The sequence below is a fragment of the Syngnathus scovelli genome, chromosome 4 (assembly GCF_024217435.2).
Source record: "Syngnathus scovelli strain Florida chromosome 4, RoL_Ssco_1.2, whole genome shotgun sequence".
In the NCBI taxonomy this organism is placed as follows: Eukaryota; Metazoa; Chordata; class Actinopteri; order Syngnathiformes; family Syngnathidae; genus Syngnathus; species Syngnathus scovelli.
In genome coordinates, this window is record NC_090850.1 from 15,944,516 (window position 1) to 15,972,460 (window position 27,945).

At 41.6% G+C, this 27,945-nt stretch overlaps 2 protein-coding genes across 7 annotated transcripts in view; one reads left to right on the top strand and one right to left on the bottom strand.

The window, feature by feature from the left end:
• Positions 1–7,708: 7,708 nt before the first annotated feature.
• elp4 (elongator acetyltransferase complex subunit 4) overlaps positions 7,709–27,945 on the bottom strand; it is a 67,646-nt gene continuing 47,409 nt past the window's right edge. Inside the window, exons 10-11 of the transcript XR_007480716.2 lie at positions 7,919–8,108; positions 7,709–7,834 (exon numbers count right to left, since the gene is read on the bottom strand). The gene's annotated coding sequence lies outside the window, so the exon portion shown is untranslated. The remainder of the gene's footprint in view (positions 7,835–7,918; positions 8,109–27,945) is intronic.
• On the top strand, positions 7,769–27,806 carry pax6b (paired box 6b). Of its 6 annotated transcripts, none has more exons than XM_049718423.2 (14): positions 7,774–7,902; positions 13,126–13,335; positions 15,685–15,738; positions 16,342–16,365; positions 17,994–18,124; positions 18,369–18,404; positions 18,491–18,706; positions 18,960–19,125; positions 21,929–22,087; positions 22,897–22,979; positions 23,059–23,209; positions 24,632–24,744; positions 24,863–25,004; positions 26,351–27,806. In XM_049718423.2, the coding sequence occupies exons 2-14, from the start codon at positions 13,323–13,325 to the stop codon at positions 26,434–26,436; spliced, it is 1,374 nt and encodes a 457-aa protein (XP_049574380.1). In that variant the 5' UTR covers positions 7,774–7,902; positions 13,126–13,322; the 3' UTR covers positions 26,437–27,806. The 6 variants fall into 6 exon arrangements, with proteins under 6 accessions (XP_049574387.1, XP_049574380.1, XP_049574385.1 ...); XM_049718424.2 differs by lacking the exon at positions 7,774–7,902 and adding an exon at positions 12,869–12,924; XM_049718430.1 differs by lacking the exon at positions 24,863–25,004 and having other exon boundaries at positions 7,769–7,902.

Genomic DNA, 27,945 nt, shown 5'->3' on the forward strand with positions numbered 1-27,945 from the left:
CACTTAAAGGCTATTTAGAAACATGATGTTTAATTTTATTTCAGGGTGATCGCTGCATCCTATTATATTATAATTCCTCAAAAAGATGCATACAAAGCTGAGGCCAAGCTGAATTGTACTATATTCATCAGCTGTCACTTTGCTCCCGTAATAATTAAAACAATAATTTCAGTGCAGCCCGTGTGACATTTCTCCCTATGCAACCAGATGGAAAATTAAGACTCATTCTTTTAACATTATAGTTAATGGCCGGATTCCCCCCGTGTACCAGCGGAACCAGTAGCAGACCAATTTGAAGGACAGTGCCGCCTGTAAGGCGGGAAGTTAGTCAGCCTCATCTTATTATTACGCAAATGGAGCAAGTAATAAGAGAAAAATGATCTGTAAGGAAATGGAACATCCCTCAGAATCAGTTCAATTGTAATAGGTAAACTTTATAGAAGTGTTTAAATCCAATCCCACACATCAATATTGATATGAAAAGGCACCGATATCCATTTCTGAAGGATATACGTACAAGTGTTGCGACAGGTGATTCACCGTTTATCAATTAAACCCAATCTACTCCATTTGTAACGATGAAACATTTTAACTTTCACATAGCCAAGTCAATAAAACAGTAAACCTTCTGTCAATTTGAGAATAATTGTCAATTTTGGCTATGTGAAGCCCTTTGAGACTGTTTGTGATTTAGGGCTATACAAATAAACTTGACTTGTCAAGAATATTCTATTTGTTCAGATGACACTTTTATGATTTCACTGCCCCTTACATTTCCCATTTTCAAGTGCCCTTATAAAGTTTGGATTGTTGGGGGAGGCCTTGGGACTAATTAAATAAAAGCATTGAACCTAACAATAAAGTAAATGCCCTAACTTAACGCCATACAGTGGTTCCTGTTAGTTTGTAAAACGATGCAAGATAATTTTCTTTTCATGCATATAGTATTGGTTATATTTTGTTGACCGCTAGGGGGCAGAAAAGCTCCATAGGTGGCAACCATGGCGCGCAGTAGTGTGTTTGAACCTGACAATTTCATCTCCCTGCCTGATGTCTGAGATGATTTGGCAAATAATATGTGGAATTTTTTGTTCTGGTAATTCATGTTCATCACTGCAACACACGCTGTATCAAAACATTACAAATCCCCAGAAAACCACTTGCTCAGCATTTTAGAGCTATTTTATTTGTGATTGTCATTTTTATCCGTGAATGTTTTTTTTTCCAACTTTATTTCACTAAATCTTTATTGTGGGTTTTAGGTTATCCGTAGCAAGCCGTGAGTATGTTTGGTGGATCGTTTCATGGTTTGTCGAGGTTAAGAAGCCAAAGTGCAATCTCCTTGGTATAGCTGAGCAGGAAGGGGACTTTGCAGGGGTTTCTGGCTTATACACCCCCCCATCTGCTCAACCATCTGAAGAAAATCTTTCAAAATGTTACAATGCATTTGGTAAGGGCCAATGTTTTGATGCGTAGTGCAGCTTAGTGCAGCATAGTGCAGCCGAGTGCGCGCGCACACACATGCAACTTTTCTTACACAATAGTCTGACGACGTCTTTATGAGGGCGTCATGTCGGACCAGTGCGCAGGAATTACACTAACGCAGGGTGACCAGGGCCCTTTCATGCGACAACCCCGCCAACAGCTGTCCCAAAATCAATACACGTCAGAGAAATATGAAAACAAACATCCTACACTGCTTGGATTCACTCCCTCACACATATGCTTGCAATTGGAAATGAAGGGTTAAGTCATGAACTTGAACCTTGCATCTCATCAATGACTGGAATTTACGGAGGAGAATTAGGGCCACGCTGCAAAGTAAAAATTGGAATAGAATTATGAGACAGGATGAAGTCCTGGAACTATCACGTTATTATGAATGTTGCAATCTAACAAGACAGGGATAGTATAACAATGAAAGTATATCCATAGTATATTGAGAAAAGCGTTGCAATTTTATGAGTTAGAAGTAATGAATCGGAATTTGACAAGACAAAGGTCGTAATTATCCATGATGTCATAAATATGAGAATAAACAGTTGTTATGCAAAACAGCCATAACTCATACAAGTATTTGTGTAATACAGTAGCAATTATCCAACCCGTGACGTCCTTGTCTTATTTTGCATATATACATAGGTCCATAACATCACAGCATCCTTATTGAATATTCTCCCATACGCATAAACGCCCGGGTTTGTCCAATGTGGATTTTTCTGTTCTGCACCAGCACACGCAGGAGAGAAGCTGCATCTGTTGGCTCCAATGTTAGTCTTAATTACTGGCCTTCATGTTCTCCGTGGCCCTCAACCGTCTTTAATTAAAACCTTGATTAGGGGGGAGGAGGTCCCGGGCAAGACTATTACCAGATGGGTTTCCAGCAATCATAATAAAGACTTTATCCGCTGATGCTGCTGCCTGCCTGTGTGCGTCATATCAAAGCGCAGCATATCGGGAAGCTGTTAATTACGACTGCAATTGCTTGTCTAATTAAGGTTCGTTTGTGATTGGTTTTAGAAGTATATACAGTCTGTGTGCACTTGCTATAGGCTGGGTACTCGCACAGTGGGGTGCAGATCAATAATGACGCAATGAGCCGGAAATGTTTCTCAAGAGAGAAGTCCTCCGTAATAAGCTCGAGAAGCACATTGGTGCTGCAACATGTTGCCATACATACACATTTTTGTTCCCCGACCTAGTCCCCCACCCCTCCCCACCCACACCACTACCACCCCATACTCCACATCTCCCGAGACCCATTTGCCGTGAGATCACCGTTTTTTATTATTATTATTATTTTTTTAAGAGGTCAAACTTACGTCACATTTAACAACGCGCTACAGTGTCGGATCCTCCGAAGCTTAGGTTTTTTTTTTTTCAGACACAACAAGCTGACGCGCAAAGAAATAATGCATCATGACACATCCTGCAGAAATGCATCTTCGCGAGTTAGGATCGGGCACATTATGAATATGAATGTGGCCAAATAGGACTGGGAGACACCGTGAATGCGCACTCGCCTTTTATATTCAAGACATAGAAACTTGCAACTAACAATCAGTTCAATTATCCTCAAAATATTTACTTCACCATAGGCTTTGTCATCCAATAAGAGGCAGAGAGGAAAGAAGCAGGATAGGGCGGGAGGAAGGAGTGATTTCTTGCTGCACTATATGTGCGTCCATTTTCCACACGGTTTGTCGTCGTTATTGCCTGATTTAGTGTGTTGCTTTTGCGCCGCCCAGTATTTTTTTTCCCTGCGCATCTCGCAGCGCCGCATCCATTTATACGTATGTCAAAGACATGCGCTCACGTTGTCACATTCTTTTAACGACCGCCCGCGCGTAATCATTTGTACTTATTGTAGTTTTACGCACGAAAATAATAGAGCTGGCTGCTCTGGCCTGTGGTATCGTAACATTAACGCCCTTTTTTTGTGGTTTTCTTCGTTAAAATTATTTTGGGCTACTGTGACTTGATATAAACACGCACATGCGTTATGATTTTTTAAAACTGTTGTTTCTTTACAAAATGTCTGTCGTCGACGGTAATTAAAATTCTACTCCATCCTAGCCCTAATTTTATAATGCAAATAATGTTTGTGTTTGCTCGTTATTGTATTCTCACTAAAACATCTGTTCTGATTGACAATATACTCATGGCGAGTCCCCCCTCCCCAGGTTTACGCAAGAAAATATCTGTGATCAGTCCTCCTCTGCAGCAGGTGCGCCTTTCTCCCCAAAACACAGAAAGAAAAAGTGCGCAAGAGTGTGTAGGTAACAAACATTAGTGGAATGATGAATATCCTCACGCTCCCTCCAATCAGTGAATGGTGAAAAAAGGCAGAGATCTTTACAAATGCCATCTGGTCACCTGTCATTCACTGTGCTTGTTGCATCGTGTGGAACTGAACCACCTTGCGTTTTCTTTAATTACAACGTCCATAGTGTGAGACATAGCCGCAAATTTCTTTTTTCAATTTGCTGTGAGATCAAATACAAATTGTAATAGATAGATTTGTTTACAACTCAGCATCGTGTAGCCTGACCTGTGCCCGGGGGATAGCGCATCAGGACCGCAACTACCACCGTGATGTTGGCTATCACACACCATGAATTACACACAAGAATGAACAACTTCAGCTTTATTCACTAAAGTCATCCAGCTCGAGTAATAGGGGGAAGCCCCTCCGTGCAGACCGAGCACCAAGCTTCTAGGTGACTTGCACGTGACTAAAAACAAAACAAAACAAAGAAACGCAAAAAGGGTCAAATAATTAGGTACACCTTCAGAATCCTATAGATTAACATACTTGCCTTTTCTAAGATGACGCTTATAGTTTGGAATGGCATTGGAATTAATACACAATATGTTATTATTGCGGTTGTGGAGCAGCAAAACTTATATTTCCGTTTCCTTGTGACTATACAAATGATATCACTGCAGATGTGATTTTATTGTACAGGTGGAAGTTTTGTTTATTTTAAAATCTCAAGTTGAAAATTTATTTAACAAGGACAAGCACATTGAAATCGAAATAATATGCTAACAGATTCTTAAAAAACACGACGTGTGCCAATTATTATTTCTATTTACTTTTAGGGCGGTGAAACTTGTACTATATTTTGCAAATTTGCGAAAGTTTCATGCACAAAAAGCCATGTTCTCTTTAAACAAATTTGACTAGTCAGCATAGTCCTATGAAGAAGTGTATGTGTTTATTAATTGTCCGACCGAATGAAGGTTGGATGCGAGTATAATAAGTGCAAGTTGAATGGATCGGCTCATGTGTGACGGTGCTGGGCACAGGCCAACGCCCTTTAGCTGACGCGCAATTTACCTCGCCGTGCGTAATTAAGCACAGCGCACGTGTGTGTAACACTTTTATTTTTTGAAAGGCTCAATACGCTTCCATTAAACGTTATTAAAGCGCGGTGAGTGACGAGCTCCCATTTGTCTTGTCAGAACAGCTGACAAGCTCGTTAGCTCCCATTTCCCCCTGTCAACTCAGAGCGCGACACGGACACTGACTTCTTCAGCCACTAGTGGCCACGGAGAGTGGCGAATGCGCACAGGAAATAAAAAAGTAAATAAAAAAAAGAGAGAGAGAAGGGGACGCGTAGACACAATCAAATGTCGTGTCAGGTGTCAGTCATGCTTTTGTTTAATCCAGAGCTGTCAATCTTGAATTAATGTAATTTAAAGGGTTGTGGATTTACTGTTTGAGTGGTGCGCATCAGAGGTGTCGTCAATTGAAATTGTTATGCAAATATGTAAATAAAATGAGAAGATCTTGTTATTTGGGAAAAGAAACGAGAATGCGGGGGGGATGACACTTAATGGCATGGCATCTTTCCGCTCGCTGCACTTTCAGATGCAATCGTAGATCGAAGTCAGCCTTGTCACGTTGAGCCAAAGTGAATTCCTAACATCCAGGACGTGGCTGTCTACTCCGGACAAATTGCATCCAATCACCCCGGGGGAATTCGGCTAATGTCTCCATCCAGAGCCGCGGGAGCGGGGAGGGAAAACAAATCAAACCGCACACTGGAGAGCGTGGAGGGGCTTATTAAAACATTTCACACACGGGGGGAGAGAGATATCGTCAGGGTGTGTGTGCGGGAGGTAATTAGGCTATACACACTTTGGACACTGTGTCTTAAACTGAATATATCAGTGGAGCACATTAAATGCATGCCTGTTGTTTTGAGGGGCAAGCAGCAGCAAGCAGCAGCAAGCAGCAGCAGCAGGCCTTCAAAAACTAAAAAAATGCTATCGTCATTTGCAATTACAGCAAATGAATGCATAATGACCAGTTAATGTAGTTGGCCGTGTGACCTAAAGGTGAACACAAAGACGGTTGACTCACGTTGTTGTAATTTTAGAATCATTTTCCACGAGAATTCACTTCAGAATTCGCTTTATGGTCGTATCAAAACTTTAACGCACTAACTACAAGTGAGATTTTGATTTCTGACAGCAGTCAATTGCATACTGCATGGAACTCATAAGTGTGTCTAATTCTTGCATCAGGTTCAAATCAACAATCAATATTCATTTTTTGCTTTTGTAATCACAAATGTATTTCTACTTGTCATTACTGTCACGTCTGTGGTGGATGTTACAAAAAGCCAAAGAAGAAACAAAAAAGTAGACGCTCAGTTAGCTGAAGTTTTTTTTTTAGTGTGTAGGTCATGGAACGAAAAAAAAAAAACTCAATCAAGGCAAAAATAAAATCAAACAAACAATGTAAAGTGCTATTAACCACTGGTAAGACAATCAGGCAGCGTCCATCCTGACGTCATTTGTCTCAAAGTTGATACACGCGAATCAAGAACGCGAGCGCAAAGGCCCACGCGCGTGTAAGTGGTCACCATGGAGACGGGGATGGACATGTGCAGTATAGCTGTAAAATAGTAACCGTAAAGACCCGTTTCTCATAAAACAATGAGTACACGCGTGCTTTTAAGGAGGGCTGGCGGTGTGCAGCGTGGTGACGGTCGAGGGAGAATGGCAGTGGACAGATTTGCGTTCACGCCTGATCAGCTTATGGAGAGCGGTGGGGGTGCAGGGAAAGGCAGCACCTGGCTTTAACCGCTGCAGCCCGTCTCTGTTTATTGACAGCCTGATAAGCAAAGGGTGAGAGTCGAGCATCCTGCTGCGTTGCACGGTACCGCCGCGCCTAATGGACGTCCCTCCAAATAATAATGGAGCAAGCAGACCAGACCTGGCCGGTCCATACCTGTCTGAGCGCCGTCCTCGATGTGTGTCCACTTCCTGGGAGACGCACGGTCGTCACCGTTGTCCATGTATTTACTCGCCGTCTTGTTCAAATTGACACAAAACACATGCGCGTCATCTTGTGAGAGAGACTCGCTGGGCTTTTAGCCTTCCTCGCTAAAAGCCAGAGCCCACTGTTTTATGGAGCTGAACGCCTTAAAGGCCAAAAAAAAAAAAAGTTAAAAAAAACTCCCAACATACCCAGCTCACCTTCAATTCAGGTTTATCATTACTTGACACCCGCACTGTCCGCTTGTTGCACACTGAGCATGCGCCAATACAACGACCAGCAGAAATACACTCAGCTGGGACCTATCAGTCAGATGGATAGAATAAGAATATATCGTGCTAACTGATGTGACACCTGAACTTCAAAAGGCGTCGTTTTCTTTGGCTGGCACTTTTTTTTTAATCTCATCTACCTTTTCGCTCTAGATCTCTCTTAGCCTATTTACTTGCATCCATCCATTCGTCCGTCCGTCCGTCCGTCCGTCCGTCCGTCCGTCCGTCCGTCCGTCCGTCCGTCCGTCCGTCCGTCCGTCCGTCCGTCCGTCCATCCATCCATCCATCCATCCATCCATCCATCCATCCATCCATCCATCCATCCATCCATCCATCCATCCATCCATCCATGTGTTTATGTGTTATTAGCTCTGCATGATCACGGATGATGATCGCTGTAAAATAGGCTTACATGTCAAAAAGTCAACATGACAAATATTATCTCGAGACATAAACATTTGAAACTACTAACCAGATAGCAACTTATTCCAGCTTGATTCGTGCAGGGTTCCGCCCACGCCGGGCCGGGCTACCTCGATGAAGCACTTCCCCATTTTCTGCGGCCGGCGTCGCGCCTGAGCTGTGACGCGCCTGCAGCCACAGCCAATCACAGGAGAACTCAGCCTGATGCTGACTAGAAAGTTGCGCTGCTAAGGAGCGCACTTTTTCCCCTCCCATCTCGCCACTCTCCCTCATTGACATTTCCACTCGGCTACGGATCTAAAGCTTGGGCACATTTGTTCTATCAGAGGTCCATGCGTGAAACAACCTGGGAGGGTGAAAAAAGAAGAAGCGACTTTACATGAACAGGAAACCGCTTGGACACACCTGCTGCTTGTGAGTTTATTCTTACCTTTAAGTGGTTGTTGTTGTTGTTTTCAAATTTCTCTCCTTCACTTATATTTCGAAAAGCAAGCTGATTCACGTTTTAGTGTCCTTTATAAGACACAAAAAAGCATGTAATTAGTTGGATCCACCCAGGAATTAGATGCATGTCGATCCTTGCACGCAGGCGCTCGTCAACTTGTCACTCCGACTCCAACCTGGCAACAGATATAAAATACATTCAGTATGTGATTCTCAAAGAACACATGCACCAGAGCAAAACTCCTCAACAGCAGTGCAGAAAGTCTTTATTAGTCAGCGAGGTCTACAAGTAGCTGCAAGCATGTCCAGCCAGCAGCCAGTGCTAGAGTGTGAGAGTTTGTCAGGTTACTTCAGCGTTTGCTCTTGTCACGCGTGGCGGGCCGGTGCTGTGACAACATTTGCCCCACTCTTGATCCCAGCTAGCCTGCCTTTTGCCAGGAGAAGGCTACTACACACGATACTTTTAAATAATAATAATAATAATAATAATAATAATAATAATAATAATAATAATAATAATAATAATAATAATTCATGTCTGGCACTGTTTTTCATTCACGCAAAATTAATGACACGAACAGAAAGTCTTCATAAAATAGACCAACTAGCAAGTGATTTTGTTGTAATATTGTTGCTCCGACCTAATTAGTCCTTGTTAAAGAGCAGATGTCCTCATGAAAGCTCCATAGAATTCACAAATGTGACAATGCAATGATTGACAGGTCATTGGAGCAAACACACACACATATAAATGGACATTTCCGAAGTTGATTGTGTTGAATTTATTATAGTATTTATAAAATTGTACTGATAATGTACAATGATAGAAATGCAACATTTTTAACAGTTGCCATTGTAGCCTTTAAAAAAGCAAACGAATGTAATAGTAATAGAAAAATAACAAAGCAGTTATATTATGCATTGCTTTTCTTTTTTAATATACGTATTAAATTGAAATTTAAATATTGATGAAATGTCGTTTGAAAAACAATTTGATCGATCTTAATCAGATTTTTCAAATTGTCATTTCACTATATTTTTGAATATGCTGCATCTAAATAATGTTTTCCATCTTCAATTTTAAAGTGTTCAAATTGATGTTTGTTATAAGCATACAACGCTCCATTTATTTTTCCTCTATTTATTTATTTATTTATTTATTTATTTATTTATTTATTTATTTATTTATTTATTTATTTATTTATTTATTTATTTATTTATTCATTTGTTTGTTTGTAAAGTTTCCAGATGGGGGCACAAAAAGCACATTGCCCGCGGGAGAAAATAGCGCTGAGATTAGGCTTTCTTTTCAAGGCCTGACATTAGTTGGTGCTAATCCGAATTGGGCTAATTGCTTTCCCAACATCAGACCATACAAGACCCACCCTCCCACCTTCCCCCTCACCTCTCCATTTGTTACCTCAGTTTACGTACATGTAGGAAATATTCTGCTCCCACTGTGCTAAGCAGGTGGAGGCCCTATTGGCATGCAAGGTCTCTGAGAGGAGGCGAGAGAGGAGACAAGGATTTAGCCAGTGGGGCGGATTTACAGCTTAACCAGGAGAAATCAATAACATGAGGTATTGTTTCCAAAGAAAACTACTTGACACACTCATGTGGAATTGTAGTATTTGCCAGGGAGGAAGGTTAATAGACGGCTGAGTTTTTGACAGCTGCAGCATGTGACCACATTGAGCCGCAATAACACTTCACATTGCGAAGGCAGACTCTTATTGTTTTTGGATCAGTCTTGACTTCAGAAGATGAAATACAACGGCAACTCAGATAATGTCTTTATCTCACGTGATTCTTTATCAGCCTCTTGTCGTCCAGATTTGATTGATAACAGTTCTACAGGTATGAGTTGCTATTAAATGCATAGTGCGGTGTCACAATATATGTATGATGTATGTTGTGAAATTACAGTTGCTATTTAAACTCAAACATTAATTGTATTTCAAGTATAGAAAAAAACTATCTATGGGTGCAATTCAAATTGCACCCATAGATAGTAGTTGTTATAGTATAGTATAGTCAATAGTTGTTAAATCAATAACTGTCTGATGACATCTCAGTTCGTATGACAGTGCTCCAAACATTCCACGAGAAGTCCTAGACATAGAACATTGTGTTAAGCGAAAACTTTCTAACCAAATGTGTTCTTAAATGTTAGTTAATAATAATAATAATAATAATAATAATAATAATAATAATAATAATAATAATAATAATAATAATAATAATATCATATTTTGATATATTTGAGCTTCTTAGCAATTGTTTTTACAGATGTAAAAACCACTGTGGCCCGCGAGCCAATCCTAAATGTCACCTGCAGGCTAGCACTTTCAAATCCAGTCAAATTCAGCAAACCTGCAGTCTGTTAACTAAATGTTTCAGTGACAATGACCATTTCCCCGTGTTTTCTAGTTATAGTGTAAAAAATGTTTTTCAATGCAGCTCATTGGTTCTAACCACTTATCTGTTTGACTTATCTCAATTGGCTATTTATTGCAAACATTGAACCTTTTTTAAACAAGTAGCGAGGATCCCATGTGGATAAATTTGTATAAGTGCGTGATGGGATGCGTGTATGTTTGTGTAGGGGGAGTGCTTTCTGTAAGTTGCATGGTCCTAGTCTTGAGCCACCAGTCCAAGTGAGGAGAAACAAGGCGGCAAAAGGAAAGAAGCGCCATGAATGTACTCGTTTAGTTTACGGCTTGTTTGATGAAGGAGAATTGGCCAAAGTGTTGTTCCTCGCTGCGGGACCCTCACAGTGACAGTTTGGAGCCGCTCCTCTCAGCTCATTATCTCGCCGGCCCACTGAGGGCCCCCATTCAAGCAAAACCCGCTCTCCCTCTCTCTCTCTCTCTCTCTCTCTCTCTCTCTCTCTCTCTCTCTCTCTCTCTCTCTCTCTCTCTCTCTCTCTCTCTCTCTCTCTCAGGCTGGGTCGTTTGTCTCCTTATTGAAGGCCCTGCAGTCCGGAATGTGATGGTTGTTAGGGAGCCCTCTTTCACTTCCAAAGTGTTTTATTGATGAGCTCTGACTTCTCCCACTTTTTCACATGTCAAAGAAAGTCAAGTGTAGGCCTCCATGACTTCATTTCATCATGGTATCCCCCCCCCCCCACTTTACCAAGAGGAACATTTTCTCCCTTCCCCCTCCTGCATGCTTTGCCCCTTTGCGCACCCCCTCTTTGCTCCATGCAACTCTTCCTTTTAGGGTTCCCCTCTCCGCCATTTTGGGCGCAGAGGGGTTGCTTTTGGGGTGCGATGAGGTGTGCCCTAATAAGGCTGCCATTCACCCAGCGCCGTTTTATTATCAGGGAGCGTGTGGCCATGGCTACACACTCATTTGCTCCACTTTTATTTACGCGTGCTATTTGCTGCACGTCAGGCCGCCGGAGTGACGTCGGCCTTTGCCGCGCAAATGCGTCCATAAAAAGCAGCCGAGCTTGCCTAAAGGCTGCCTCTTGTTGACAAGAGGGGAGGGAAGGGGGAGGAGGAGGTGGGTGGGTTTGGGGGGCTGATACCCAAAAGAGTCAACAAAAGCACGTGGTGGTTATACATGTAGCGTATGCATTTTTTTTTTGCACTGGCAAACAATTAAAAAATGCACTACATTGCAAGATATGAAAGCAATTTCAACCAAGAACAACAAAGGAACCACTTTTCATTTTTTCTTTACATGTTATTTATTGTACTGTATTTGATTAAACACTTTTGAGGTTACACGTTAAGCGCACATCTATAGACAATTAAGGAAGTAGTAAAGTAAAAAGTTCTTAAATCAAGGTCAGGAAATTCCCGAATGTGTTTCTTTGGGTTGGTGTACTATATATACTTATCTTAATGGTTTCGTAGCAAACATTAATGCCAAATAGTTCTCAAATATTAATCCATGTTACAAACACCAGTGTGGAACATTGAACTTTTGAAGAACCAGAGCAAACATGCAGCCTGCAGAACATGACAACTAAATTAGTTATACATTATTTCAGAAATTATTCAGTGGTTAAAGCAACTGTCAAAATTGCATGACTACAGTACAGTACAATAATGAAACAGCAACCAACACAGATATAATATAACCAATTAAATCACTTGAGCAATGCACTAAAAACCGCAAATTGGAAAAATTGTCACTTGCTCCATTTTGTCACCGCGTAGTTGGAGTTTACAGCAAAATAAAGAGATGTGCTCTGTGCAATATTTATGCAATATAATCACAAATCTTACTCTATAGGTAAAGATACATTTAAAGAAAATGCACCTTTTTTATTTTACAAGAGAAATACACAAATGTCTCCATTGTAAGCCTAACAAGCACAATCAACTTGCTTTTTTATAGAGCTAATTTAGATATTTGTTCTGCATTGCTCATGGTTAATCGCACCATGCTCAGATCAATATACTTATACTCATACTCTTATCTTTACAATAATTCATCACTGTTATTGCTTGATTTTATTTATTTATTTATTTATTTATTTATTTATTTATTTATTTATTTATTTATTTATTTATTTATTGGTTCCCACTCGTGCACTTCAGTGGGCTATATGTATTTATTTATTTATTATACGAAGACGCGCAAACACTGCGTGGTCTCTGTAGAAATGGTTCAGCAGTGTTCCACTCCCCTTTTTCCCCAATATTCAGCAAGTGAACGCATCATCCTATTTGCATGCACGGGTCTGATTAGAGGTTTTTTTTTTAAGGGGGGGGGGGGGGGGGGGGGGTGGTGGTCCCCCCCCCCCCCCCCCCCCATCTTTTCTCTCGCTGTGACTCGGCCCAGTTTCCCGCTTTTGGCTGTGGCACAGGGGTGGGGGTCGTGGTGGTGGGGTGGGTTGGTGTTTATGTGTTGGGGGGTTGGGGTGGGGGTAATGATGACAGAGGTCGGGTCGCGCTAATGGGCCAGTGAAGAGCGGCGGAGCAGGAGGAAGGAGCACATACATTAATACACTTGTTCTCCCTTCTCCAATCAGCATAGGTGTGTTCATTCTTTCTCTTACCTCCTCCTTCCTCCACGACGCGCCCTCCCCTCCCTTCTCTCTCTCTCTCTCTCCCTCGCTTCCCCACTCTCTCTCTTGCCCACTCTCTCATTCGCTCTCTCCCACGCCAGCGCACATCCACGCCAAACTCGCTGCGTTCTGACATCTGAGTTCACTGTCAATCTCTGTCTCCTTCGCAGGGATATCCCCTCCGTCTCCTTCTCCTCTCCAGCACCCTTTTGGAAACTAATTTTTTTTTTCACACGGCCTCTCGCTCCTTCACTTCCACGAGAGAAGACCGGTCATCACCGTGGGTTTTTTTCCTCCCTTATTTTTTTTCTTTCTCTGTGTGGGCCGTGGACAACACGCTGCATAATTTGGTTTTGACAGCGACAGGATGCCCCAAAAAGGTAAGATTTAAAAAAATGATCTTTTCCCTCTCCTACCTTCGAATGTTTATATTTCTGTTTAATAAGTACTATTTAACCGTAATTTACTTTTTGGATTAGACCAACTTTACGGCTGTCAAAAAGTAGGCAAAGAAATTGCCTTGTACTATTTTGTAACCAATTCAACATGCGCTATTTTGCCGTATTTAGACGGGAGTAAAAAAGTCACGTTGGGCCAGACCAGTGATCATCGTGGAGAATTGGGCGCAATGACCCGTTGAGAAAAGGCGTCAGATTGATTCATGCCGACCACTCAGCCAAGAGGCTTCTTGCAGGAAAAAAGGGCAACGGAGGCCCCCTTTTAGACTAATTAATTACATCAAGAAAATTCACCCGAAATTGTTTTTTTATTTGCTAACTGCATTTCCTATGAAATTAAAAATTCCAAATTTAATCGAGAGTTTAATTAACATTTTCACCAGAAATAGTTATTTTGACAGAGCAATCACGTCCGCAACGAAACTATTTTGTATAACAAGTCAAAAGGAAATAAAAGTATTGCTGCTACAAGACTAATTCATTTTCATTTTTGGTGCGTTTTTAAACAAAACGATAAATCACGACTGTAATTTTTAATAATAAATAAAACAAGTGCAATTTAGTTTTCTTCTAAAAAGGCTGCCTAGCCATGTTGATTTTTACAGGAAGCACCTGCTCGTAAAACAGTGTGTCATATTTTATCATTTGAAGCCACTTGCAAAGAAAAAAAAAGTGAGGCCTGCGTGTGTGTGCGTGTGTTTCAATAAGCATATTGAATTAAGACATTGTTGTTCCGGATTAGCGCAGCAAAAGAAATGCAGATTAGATGGTATGGTTAACCCCGGGAACAACAACGTTTGAGCTTTCGACCTATAATAAATGATTAACCACATGCGCCATCCAAGCTTCAAAGCTAAACAAAGTGCACTGTCATCTAAGCTGATCTTTTCAGTTATTATATTTAATAATCATTTTTGATTAATTATGACGTACTTTTATTATATTTTTTCTATTTTTTTTCAACGCGCTTCCGTGTGATGGAATTTTAAGTGTGATTAATGACGAGCAAGTGAACTCGGTACGAGGCCATTTTATTCGTGACCACAACACAACTGTGCATGAAAAAAAAAAAAAAAAAAAAACTTCTCCTCACTGCCCCCCACCTTTTTTCCTCATCTGTCCCCCCAATTGAAAAGCTTCTTCTAATGCATTTGTCTTTCCCCAATTGAGCGCCCTACTGCGCTCTTGTGTCTCTGGACGCGCTTTACAACCGCCACCAAACAAGAACCAAATATTGAACCGCGAGAAATAATTCAGTTTCTCCTATTTACGAATAAAAAAAAAAACGCGAAACAAAAACAGCATTCACATTCACACTGTGGCTGCACCGGGGTCACTGTCGCATGTGTGTGAGAGAATGTGCGTGTGTGTGAATGGTCCCGAAGGGGGTGGGATGCGTGCCTCCGGCTCTTTGTATTAATGTGAACTTGTTGGTGTGTTTAGTTGGGAAGCTGTGCGTGTTTGTAGCGGCCCAGGGCGAGCTGTCGCCCCGGGTTGGAGGGAGCCCATGAGGGGCTGCATTGTTGACGACTGGACACTCCCACCCTCCCGAGTCCGGACGCTTTATTTTTTTTTTAGCACTGTCACCGCAGACTTTAAGAGTGGAATGAAGTTAGAAAGCAAATTTAAAAATATATATATGATCGTGGGTGTCAAACTCAAGGTATTTTGGCCAAAGCCGTCGCATCCCGTAAATAATAAGCATCATTTGATCCCAAAAAAATATACAATAAATATTGTGCTAATAAAAAAAATCGAAATTATTTGAATGACAGTTGCATATTTGACAGTCTTTATCAACCATTCTGCTTTCAAAACGAGTTGGTTAAAAACTGGTCATGAATCCAATCGAGGGGAAATCTGAGCGTTGCGCTCAAGAAGGTGTGGCCGGCAGGGGTGAAAAGGAGTTTGACACTTTGAATTTAATGAAGCGGAATTTAGTACATCAGTATAGCTTTGGCTGTGCTAATGTCTTGTTTTGCTCTGTCCTATAGGGAGGCATTAAGTAGTGAAAACGGCAGATGATTGACTAAATTGTAATACAGTGGACAGTCAACTCTGTTTCCAGGCAAGTTTAAAATACAAATACAAACATACAACACCAACGAGGATGCTAAACTTAAACTGCACTAAATAACTAAATTTTTAAAAAGGAAGGAGATGACAGAAACCTATTTAGAAAATGTGTGTTGTGTGTGTGGTTTTATTTTTATTTTAGTTTTTTGGAGTGTGATGCTAACCTATTTTTATGATTTTCCCTGTGACGCTCAGAGTACCACAATCAAGCCACGTGGGAGTCTGGCGTAGCCTCAATGATGCAGAACAGTAAGTTTGGTTTTTGAATTCTTTATTTGCTGTTTTAATTGTGAGTGTTTGCATGACGTAAGTAACCCACCCTGACATTAGCCCCTGGTTGTTACGGTGCATAGGTTAGGAGAAAAAAGGAGGAGGACACGTATTCTAGGCCCCCATTTGCATGACTGACATTACAAGAAGGGGTATTGTCACTTATTTGAGAGCCATTTCATGCAGTTATTTATTTACGTATTTATTTATTTCGCAATAAAAGTTATTCTTGAACAAAATAGATAAAATGTGTGTGTGTGTGTGGGGGGGAGGCTGTGCTATTTTCTTGCTGCCTGAGTTGCTATTAAATAATTGCACAGGCGCCTGCATTAGCGTTAAAGCTGTCTGCAGCTATGCTTGCATGAAACATGAGCGCAAAGAAAGAATGTCTTTTATGCAAACGAGCGCATCATTTTCCAACACACACACACCGCATACACAAGTGGCTAGACCGGAAGTTGCGCCTTATTGAAGTCGGGTCCCTTGTGCGTTGAATGCTGTCTAATTCCTGGTGACAAACAACAAGCAAAAGAAAAAAAAAAAGGTTAAACATGAACGTTTTCTCTCTTGCTGCTGGACAAGAGGTGTATGACATCTGTGATGAAGGTGTGTGCAATAACTTTATTACATTACATCCTCCATATGCACTCGTGTCTGTGCTGTAATGTGTGCGCAAAATAGTTTGGATGTGAGGAGCGGCGGGGGCAGAAAACGCGTCTTTTACGCACGGACCTAAATGGCTTTGGCGCGTGATGTCTGCCGCGAGGGGGGTCTTCCACGGGCCCACGGGTTGTCCAGAGGTCGCGGCGGGCCTCGCTCGTCTTTTGTGCCTAATAACTCCTGGGTGTACATGGCGGGGAGCGTCCAAAATGACACCATATGCTTTGCCGCAATAGACTACAAGGCGCGTAATCAGCGCCAGCGGGCACTTGAGGGAATTGAGCCCTGATTAAGACTTGTACGTGACAGCTTTTATCGATCCGGAGTGTTTTTCTTTGGGTGATTTATGTGAAATATGACATTGGTGAAGGCGCCGTATAACGCGGCCTAACAAGTCTATTAATTCCGTCTAATCCTGGAATTAGCAATGAGCAAGAGGGATGATAGTGGATTTAGCATCAATCACATCCACGCATGATGGAAGATTATTACACGGGGCGGTCAAAGGGGGATGCGGGCCCTCTTTTGATCCAATCAAGAAGCACACAAACACGGCTGCAGTGTGCATTTGTTGTCAAATACAAACAGGGATGCGAAGAGCAGAGGGAGGAGGGAGGAGGAGCGGAGGCAAAAAAACACTAGATGTCACTTTTAATATGTTAAGAATCCAGGCGCGCCCTCGTTTGTGTGACCGCGCACAGCCCCCCACCCTCAGGCCACCTTAAAACCAAAGTCTCCCCTCGGAGGGTAAACGAGTAGCGTCCAATTGGGTCTGAGTGATATCCAAATGCAGACAGAAAGGGTCGTTTTTATCATGCTACCATTTGTCGTGACGATGCGATTTCGCAGCGCGGGAGCCGTGTCACAAAGTGACGTGGCTGCCACAAAGTGCTCAAACTGATCTTTTCAATTAGCCTCCCGTGCATGATCCGAGGCGACTTCCGCCCATTCCCAGAAATTAAGCTCAAACTTGACGTGCGGCGAGCTTTATTTTCAAGACAAATGTCAGCCAGGCTCATCATATTTGCTTCCCCCCCTCGTCTATATTTGGAGCTTATTTATTGCTAAGGAGCCCTGGCTCCGCGAGCCAATGTAGCGGGAGGCAGCGTAGGGGAAAGAAGACGGCAGACGCGGACACGGAGCGTGGGGCGGCCACTCGCGGGAGTCCACGCTCCCTTTCGGCTTCAGGTTTGCGGGGCTCCCAACTACTTCCACATCCTTTGCAACGAGACATTTCATCCTTAACGCGACACTTTTTGAAAATACTCTTGCATGTTTTTGGACTTGTATCTCTTGTACGAGAGCCTATTCAACCCGTTCGTGTTTGCGTCAGGGATGGATAGAGGTGCCGATGTTATCATACGCTAAACGGCGACTGTGCTATTTGAAAGGCAACATGTGCATGATTTTTTCTGAAGCCAGAGGCGCGCGCGCTCGATAGACACCGCTGGTGTATTATAATTTAGAAGCTTTTGTGTGCAAGAATAAACTAATACAAATTAGTTTTGTTCTCCGTGCTCGGTGTTATATATTTTTTTTTAAGTGTGTGATTGGCCTCCCGTGTGCCCACGCAGGTCACAGCGGCGTCAACCAGCTCGGCGGTGTGTTCGTAAACGGTAGACCGCTACCGGACTCCACCAGGCAGAAAATTGTAGAACTCGCCCACAGCGGTGCTCGACCCTGCGACATCTCCCGAATACTACAGGTGGGCAAGTGGCTTTTCTATCATTCGTTTTATTTTATTTTGTCGATAATTTTATTTTTGTTTTAGCGTCAAAGCAGCTTGTACGCAGGCAGTGCGCACACGCAAGCGTTATGCTATTCTTTGGACACCGGAGACAGGAGAAGAAGATTAAAAAAAAAGACATGCCTGTTCTAAAAAACTAAAAATAGCTTTATTGTAGAAAATGCCTAATGTACCATTCAAGGCATATTTTCTGTGTTTATAGACCCATGATGAAGTCCAAGTGGTGGACAGTGAAAAGGTGATAATGACTTGAACGCCATCACAAAAATTCCCCGGATAGTCCTAAATAATGGATGTGAATTGTGTCTTTTGATCTCCATCCAGGTGTCCAACGGCTGCGTGAGCAAAATTCTGGGCCGCTACTATGAGACCGGCTCCATAAGACCGCGGGCCATCGGCGGGAGCAAGCCCCGGGTCGCCACGCCAGAAGTGGTTGCCAAGATCGCGCAGTACAAGCGAGAGTGTCCGTCAATCTTCGCCTGGGAGATCCGCGACCGTCTTTTATCGGAGGGCATCTGCACCAACGACAACATACCCAGTGTAAGATTACACACACAAGATTACACACACACGCGCGCGCGCGGGCGCACACACGAGCATAAATTGCGTGCATGATTACATTAGCTCCATCTGATGACTTTTGTTGTGTTTGTGCGCGCAGTGAGCATCCAACCATTCACTCGTATTAATGCGCAATGCAAAGTGCGCGCGCGTCTGCCAATTAAGCGTACTTTACGCACACTTTACGCGCACGTTCCCCTCTCATCCACGCCGTCTCCCCCCTCCCTTCCAGGTGTCATCGATAAACCGAGTCCTTCGCAACCTGGCGAGTGAGAAGCAACAGATGGGCGCAGATGGCATGTATGACAAGCTGAGGATGCTCAACGGTCAGACAGGAAGTTGGGGGACCCGGCCCGGCTGGTACCCCGGAACATCGGTGCCGGGCCAGCCCAATCAAGGTGAGCCCCCTCCCAAATCAGCAAATGATATTGCGCTGCTTGTGGTTGCAAACAATAGGCCCAAGCCTGCGTACGCGGCCTCAATGCCTCCACTGTCTCTGGCGTGGACGTGCGTGACAGCGGCGAAATGTGCGTGCACAAAGGAATGTTTCCGTCCACACGCAATGACGGCTGATGGGAAAAACTCCTCCACGCAACGTGTAATTGCTCATTAGCAGGGGCCTTTGTCTAGCGTTCTCTCTGCCTGTCTCCCTCCCTCTTATTTGTGACGAGCGCGGAGGCGCGAAAGGAGGCAAGCCCGACGGCAGGGCCTTCAAATGCAAAGCAAATAAATAGCTTCTATAGATTTAGTCGGCGAAAAGCGGAAGTGGTGCAAGTGAGGCGCAGCAAATAATCATTTGCTTAATTGTTTGAACGTCATTTGGACACGTGGTGGTGGCTATTAACGAGCATTAAAGCGGAAACGATCACATTAGGCACAATTCATTATCGTCATCATTATTATTGCTATTTTAAGATGCATATGTTGATATATGGCAACGGTGATTATCAACGCGCAACGTTAATATAATGTTTAATCACAATTATAATGCACTTGTTGGATTCGTTAATGAAAAAATAATTACATTTTAATAATAATAATAATAATAATAATAATAATAATAATAATACTATTTTTAAAAGCTTTACTCCAGAATGCTATAAGGCCGGCCGAAAGGGTCGATAGCTCATACCGACAATAATGATGACGCAATCAATGAGTTGCACGCCCCCTCCCCGAGTACCGTTGAGGACTTCACTCGCAATTTAATTGGAATCGAAGTTCAAAGTTGTTTAATGCAGATGAAAATTTGTATTGCGATCAGTATTAACCGCAGCAATAAAACACACCACTCCTATGAACATTAACAACAATTAATGACATTAATAACATTATATTATCATAAATGTATTATATCGTTATAATAACATTATTATTATTACTATTATTATAAAATGAACCTGTGCCACTAAAAAGGGTCCTAATACTGTTGTTAAAAAATAAACACAAACAAATAATCAATAAAAACACTATTAACAACTAACAGTATTACATATAAGAATAATAATAATAGTCAGTAATAATAATGATAATAATAAAATAATAATAATAATATAATAATAATAATAAAATAATAATAATAATGATAATAATATTAATAATACATTTGTTAAACAAAAAACAAAAGCACCAAAACGTCACATATTACTGGTATCTATAATACTGCTCATAAAAGGGTTACAAGTGTCCCTAAAAAGATATTTTTTAATCCCCATAAATCGACCGTCATGTGCTGCCTTTAAATCCCGTCTATTGGATTTAGTCTGTCACTTTCTTTTTCATTTTTAAACGTTTTCTCAAGTGTTTTGATCGGGCCTCAGCGGCTGAGAGCAATTGTTTTGCTATCTTTATTCTCTTTTTCCCCTGCCTGCTTTTTGTGTTGGAGCGTTTCCGCCTGACTGGCTGAGACATCGCGATACTAAAGAATGCGTTTATTTCCTGATGTTTTTTTTTTTTTTTCCCAAAGAAAACAAATCCCATCTTGCATCGTCACCGGGTCTGACCCATGGATAATAGCTGCACAACCGCCCAAAGTTTTGGGGTGTTGGAGAATATACTTGAGAATATACTTGCATCTGCGATTTAATTTGATGTGCAGGAACGTTTTCACCCTCACTTTCTTGACGTGATAATGATGTCCAACAAGTGGGACACACATTAGTCGATAAGCCTTTTTATTTAAGGTGGGGGCGGGCGAGGGGCTGCCTTGCCCTCCTCGTGGTGGTGAATAGATTGGCCTTATTTTGGCGTTGTTTGGAGGGGTGAGTGCAAGGGAGGGCTTGCATGCTCTCGCCTCACTCATTTGTTTCCAATTGAGGACAGAAATCCTGAGTGGCGTGGACGTGATTAATGATGCTAGTGGCGAAGGGTTAACACACTGGACTCAAAGCTCTCCCCACGGACACAATGGCAAAAGGACTGCGGCCTGCGCAGCTCCAGTGGGAGAGGATCCTTTTGTCATCCACCCCCTCGAAGCGCACATTACACCCACCACGGACTGGCTGTTCGTCCCTGCCTGTGTCCACAGTTTAATGGTTTCCCTTTACTCCTCAAGCTATTGTATCGCCCTGAAAAGCCTCCTCTGCTATTCAAAATAAAGTTGGTGGTCACCTCAATGGATATACCGACGCCCATATGGGAACCACCATTGAGCCTGTAGGTGCGGGTGGGGGAAGGAGGGAGGAAGGGGGTGCAAGTGAGTTTGGGTTTTTAAAAACATGTCTCTGAAAAGAGGACGGCCACGTCTTGACATTTCTCTTCCCTTTTGACAACATGCGGCATTGTGGTAGCGTTGAGTTGAACATCCCAGCCTGTTTGTGTTCCCACAATATTTTATAAACAATACAGTGAAAGATCTGACACCGTCCAACGCTGGTCAACCTCCGATTTATTCGTTTGAAAAATGGACTTTAAACTAACCCAACCATTGTAGGGATTACAATAAACATTCTTCATTTGAACTGTTCAGTTACTCCAATCTGATTTCGTCGTCAAATTCACTTTTGAACGTTTATAGAAAACTAGACAAAAAAAACCCTCCGAAACAAAAACGACCTGTATGACTGCACAGACATGAAGACCCGTCCACTCACCTTCACCCTTAAAATAAAACAAGCACATTGGCATAGTATGTTTAAAATAACCTATAATAGCAACCGGGCTATTAGTTTAACAATGTGTTTTCCCCTACCCCCCTCATAGATGGCTGCCAGCCGCAAGACGGTGTCGGAGAAAACACAAATTCCATCAGCTCAAACGGCGAGGACTCGGAGGAGACTCAGATGCGCCTGCAGCTCAAGAGGAAGCTGCAGAGAAACCGCACCTCCTTCACGCAGGAGCAGATCGAGGCGCTGGAGAAAGGTGCGCACGTCATACATGCACGGATGCACTTATATATGTGCGCATGCACGAGTGTGCGTGTACGCACGCACAACAGGCTGCTTTCTTTGTTTTTTTTATCATTGGAGTTTCATATTGTACAGAAAATGTTTTTATTGTTTTAGTTACGTTGGTTAGCTACATGACAACAAATATTAGACATGGGAATCAAGCATCAATTAAAATTGAGTATTGTTATCTCTGTAAAGGTGGATTTATACAGCATTAGTTTAACGTATGTAGTGGTCGGTGTGTCTGAAACACCTTAATCATAAAATGCTGTGGTTACACAGGTTTTACTAATAAAGAACATGTGTAAAAATATTTCTACTGCTTTGGAAAAAAATAAGAGATAAATAAGTTTGGTATTTTAACTTGTTCATGATTTGAAAATAAATGAGTGATTTTCAAACTTCTCACAACAAATACCACATAAAAAATATACTCTGCTCTCTACCATCAGGATCAATTTTAATATACATTAGAGGTCGGCCAACAATGTGCATCTATGTAAATAAAAAATGACTTAAATAATGATCAAAAGTAAATATGGTGCATATAAGTTCAAGGAAAGTGTATTAAATACAAGTTTAAAAAAAAACTGTTTTTAAAGATTAAACACAAATGTACTAAAAAGTTAAATACAACTGAACCGTGGACTTGTGTAGTAATTATATTTTGTACCACAAGGGGAACATGTACCACAATTTCGAAACACTTGTCCAACTGACAATATTTGTATTTAATATTTTTATGAACTACTGTACTCATATCCAACGTTTATATTGCAGAATTTGAGAGAACTCATTACCCAGACGTATTTGCACGAGAGAGACTAGCGGCCAAAATTGACCTCCCAGAAGCAAGAATACAAGTGAGCATCCGTTCAGTAAGATTTCTTCCTCGATGCTCAAAGGAGTCTTGTCAACTAAGAGGTTGTGTTGCCCTTGCAGGTGTGGTTCTCCAACAGGAGAGCAAAGTGGAGGCGGGAGGAGAAGCTTCGCAACCAGCGTCGACAGGCCAGCAACTCTTCCAGTCACATTCCCATCAGTAGCAGCTTCAGCACTAGCGTGTACCAGGCCATCCCGCAGCCCACCACACCTGGTACGTACACCACTACCGCAAAAATTTTATACAGGTGTTAAAAAACACCTGTAATATTAAAGTGTACAGGGCAATAAAATAGTCAGATCCCAAGTTTATGACGACGGAGCAATGAGTTGTGTCTCAGATGCGCTTCACACAAATCCCACTTTAACATTCTTGAGTATAGTGCGAGTGTAAAACTCCACCGTCAATATTAAAAGGTAAAAGGAATAAAACACTCCAGTCTTCACTTTAATGACGTCAGTGTAATGACTTGCATCCGACGAGTTATATTCAAATGTGCCTCCTGAATCTAACATCTTCAAAATTGAATCAAAATTATTTCATATACTAAAAATGTGGCCCTGACTCTTTGGATTTACATCCCCAGAATTGTGAGTACAGTAAATGTAAGAAGACGCAGGCCTATTTATACTCATTTTCATTGCAGGAAATATATACTTCTAAATGTATCAGTCTCATCATATTCTTATACAAAGACAACAAATTAATGGATAACAAAAACAAAAAAACTAATCTGATCCATATTTTTAGTAGTAGGCTTTTTAACAACATAAAAAAAAGATTTTGCTGCTACCTCTACGTCTATTAGTCTTCTTAGTCTTATTTCTAACATATGGCACCCACACACCCCACTGTATAATATAAATATCCCATACTGAAACATAAGTTATTTTTTTAATGTTTTTGGAAAACAAACAAACAAACAAATAGTCTTGCCTTGATTCATCCTTTACAGATGACTGAAGGACTGACAAAGACAACAAGAAAAGAACAACACGATTTTAAACAGCCACCAGAGGTGGTTCCAGGATTTTTTCTCTCCCGGACCTTAAGGGGGGCTTGACCAATGCATACTGGGGCTGAGATAATAATAATAATGTATAGGTCTATTTTAGAATATTAAAACAAATGCTGGATCAGGTTACCTGTGGTGACACACTTCAAGTACATTAGTTAAAGCCAACACATGACGGAAAAGCTCATAAATGGAATGATGACCACAATCATGTGGCAGTCAGGGCCGCACCTAGTAAACATTTTGTTCATTTCATGACAGTTGTTACTGACTGACGTGTGACCTGCTGCAGTGACACTGATTGGGCCAAACCAAAACAAGTCAACGGTTCTGTAAATCAAAATCACTGTTGTGCACTTGTGGTGGCGACCCAGGTTAAAATTAAAACACAGACTAAGCAGACATATTTGTCTTTCTATTTGTTGAAAATATAATCTGCTTCCTGGCACTTGATGGGTGTCTGCCATCTAGAGGTGAACATTGTTATTACAACTTAAAACGAGTCCACTGCAGTAAATGATTTTATATAAAAAAAAAAACAAAAAAAAAACTGTGTGAGTACAGACCGCCAATTGTTCATTCCTGCTCTAAAGTAGTTTTAATCTCTCCTATCCCTCCAGTGTCGTTCACCTCGGGGTCCATGTTGGGCCGAGCCGACTCAGCCCTCACCAACACCTACAGCGCACTGCCCCCAATGCCCAGCTTCACCATGGCCAACAATCTACCTATGCAAGTAAGTGGATATAAACCTAGCCGGCGCAAGCACGAGCTCACGGGCCCATCAATTGAGTACGATCAGACCCGACTATTGCGCTAATGTCCACATTCTCCCCCCTTCCGTCCACTTTTAGCCCAGCCAGACCTCCTCCTATTCCTGCATGCTGCCTACCAGTCCGCCTGTGAACGGGCGCAGCTACGAAACATACACGCCCCCGCATATGCAGGCACATATGAACAGCCAATCAATGACCGCTTCTGGTACCACCTCAACAGGTAGGCCGACAGTTCATTGTTTACCCAGCATGCTCGGGTGAGGGAAAATAAAGTAGTAGTCGTGGCGGCGCGCCAGTCATCTGCCACCTATTCTAATTAGGCGCTACTACATCATGTGTATTTCATTTGGTTTAGGATTGAGCCCATAGTTTAGTTCCGGTCCATTAAGAGGGGGGGCAGTCATATATATACTGCTTATAGACGAGAGCACTTAATGACGCAGAAGCACATTTCCTCTGTGCTAAATTGCTAATTAACGTGATTCATCGGCACTTGTACTCACTATTTAAATGCCAACGCGTGCGCAGCCTCCTTTTTTACAGCGACCGCTCGCTCACCTGTTCACAAGGCTAACGCCGGCTGACTGGGTGACAGGTAGAGTAAAATCTGGACTGGTCGCCAGACGATTTACAGACATTCACATATATGGACAATTTTGAATCTTGACTAAATTTAACATGCACGAAAAACCACACGCCTTTTTCATGGGAAAGTCTGGCTAAAGAATTTTGAAGAGCCATTCATTCATTTTCTAAAGCTCGCCCTTATCTGCACCAATTTCATAACAGTCTACACTTGCCATTTGGGTGATTGTGAATAGTATGTTATTTTCTTCTGGTGAAGAAATGCAGTTCACGCAGGGGGTGTGGCCTACCGGAAGTAGAGCACTGTGTGCAGTGCAGATAAACATGATTTGCATAAAGATTTGGGTTGCTGTGTGGTTCCAAATTTCCAAATTTATATATATATATATATATATATATATATATATATATATATATATATATATATATATATGTTAAGATCATTCAGGAGTTTTCATATCAATACTCGCCACTGAAATGAAAGGGCAAACTGACAATAATAATACAATAATTCATAATTTCAGCCAATGCGTACGATGTTCTCTGCTATGTTCTAGTCCAAATGCAGATTAATACTACCATTTTGCAATGCAAATTAAGCAGAACCCCCCCGTGTTTTTATCAGGCTGACAATTTGCCACTTGCTGTCAACTGAAAATCCTCATTAAGGTTGCAAAATGTAATGATGGTCATGGCACACCTGTTTGCTGGGATTGGCCATGTGATACTCGCAAGTTCGCCATTCCACATGTGATTTTTAGTTGACGGGATAAAAAAAAAAGGTGGATTTTTCTGCTTAATTTAAATTGCACTAAAGAGCGATTGATCAGAATGCCGTGTTTAGACTTGCCTGGGCAAATAGCACATTATATTGTAAAGACAATTTTTGACTTGACTCGAATTTTTTTTTTTAATTCACAATTATGCATACATTTCATTACATGACCTTTTGAACTGACTCACGTATGTCTTTGTGCACAGGACTCATCTCTCCTGGAGTGTCTGTCCCAGTGCAAGTCCCCGGGAGCGAGCCTGACATGTCTCAGTACTGGTCTAGACTACAGTAGAGAGAAGAGCTACTTCACCTTGTGAGCTCCAACGCGGACCTCCTCATACACGCACTCCACACACACATATACACAGAAGAGGAGGTGAATGGGGACTTGCGTAGCTCTGGGCACATTCAAACGAGGACAGGATAAAAAAAAGACAAATGGACCTCTGTAAAAGTGCCCAGTGTTACATTTTTATGGAACAAACAAACAAACAAAAAAAAGAAAGATTTTTTTTTTTTTTTTTTTTTACAATTTCCAGTCATTGTTTCCTCTTTTCTTTCTGGTGTGTTAGTAAATGGCCATTTGTATGTGAATATGAACGATCAAGTGCTGATAGATGGACTACTAGGAAACCATGTTGTCGACACTCTGCCATGACTATCTTTTAATGTGCTTATATCCAGACGCTCTGTGCATGGACGCTGTTGCATATCATGACTGGAGGGAAGACTCTTTGAAAAACTATTTATTGTCCCCACGAGGAAAGAGGCTGCAGTCCAACACACACATGCACACACACAGATTGCTTTGTAAAGCAATCCAAATGGGACCTCTGCCGCATCCCGCGAGGACCAATGTGGAAGCCTGTAGTCTGTAAATGGTAGACTGCGTCTTTGCTCTAATTTCTTTTGTTTCTTGTCCAAATGTAAAGTACTTGTCTTCCCTCAAGAGAGAGAATGAGAGAGAGAAAATTCTCCAATAAAAGTTGATTTCATTTACAACCCCTTCCTCCTTCCCCCCACCAAGAATATTCTATAAATGTTCCATGCATCATCATAAAGTACATTCTTTAGGGTCAGGTACAATTTGTCTCTTAGCTATAGTTGTAATATAGTGTCCTATGGTCAAAAAATTGTGTGCGACTAGAAATATTTAATTCTTATAATTATGATTAAACATTGCTTGACAGAGTTTTAAACTTAAGTGTTTGGCAGTTGTTTACAAGTACATATCAGATTTAATCATTGTTGATTGTAAAACAGACCAAAGCCTTTGTATTTCATCTAGTACACAATGTTTTTTTTCTAAAAGATATTAGTCTTGTGTTGCAACATTTTGTAAACACGTCTTGGGTTCGACGACATCGGCTTCGAGTTTGTACAACTGCGGCAGAGCCCCGCGGTTCTTATTTATAATTGAAGACCATGGGAGGTTTTTTTTTTTTCTCCTCGCATCATCTGTCATGCTCTTTTACTTTTGTTCTATTTTATTTTCATGTCGGTGTGTATGTAGAACATGGACACATATGGGGTTTACGTCTGGGCAAATGGAGATAAAAATGTCAACACTGTCTCTTTAAATATTTCAATTTAATTTTATTTAAAATGGAGCTTTCTAAATGTATTTTGTGAAAACTATAAAAAACATTTTGTACAGTAAAAGTGTGTCTGAAAGGATTTTTTTTTTTAAATGAAATATTTTTTGCATGCATCAGCATTTTTGACACGTAGAAGAGGAATTAGTGAAGCTTGGTGGGTAGTGGCTAATGTCTGCCCGACAGTTCTAAGATTTGGGGTTTGA

What these genes read in the sequence shown, in the direction of transcription:
- pax6b (XM_049718423.2), top strand. An exon ending in AAGTGGTGGACAGTGAAAAG is followed by an intron (nt 18,405 to 18,490) that starts GTGATAATGACT and finishes ATCTCCATCCAG; the next exon opens with GTGTCCAACGGCTGCGTGAG. An exon ending in GCCGGGCCAGCCCAATCAAG is followed by an intron (nt 19,126 to 21,928) that starts GTGAGCCCCCTC and finishes CCCCCCTCATAG; the next exon opens with ATGGCTGCCAGCCGCAAGAC.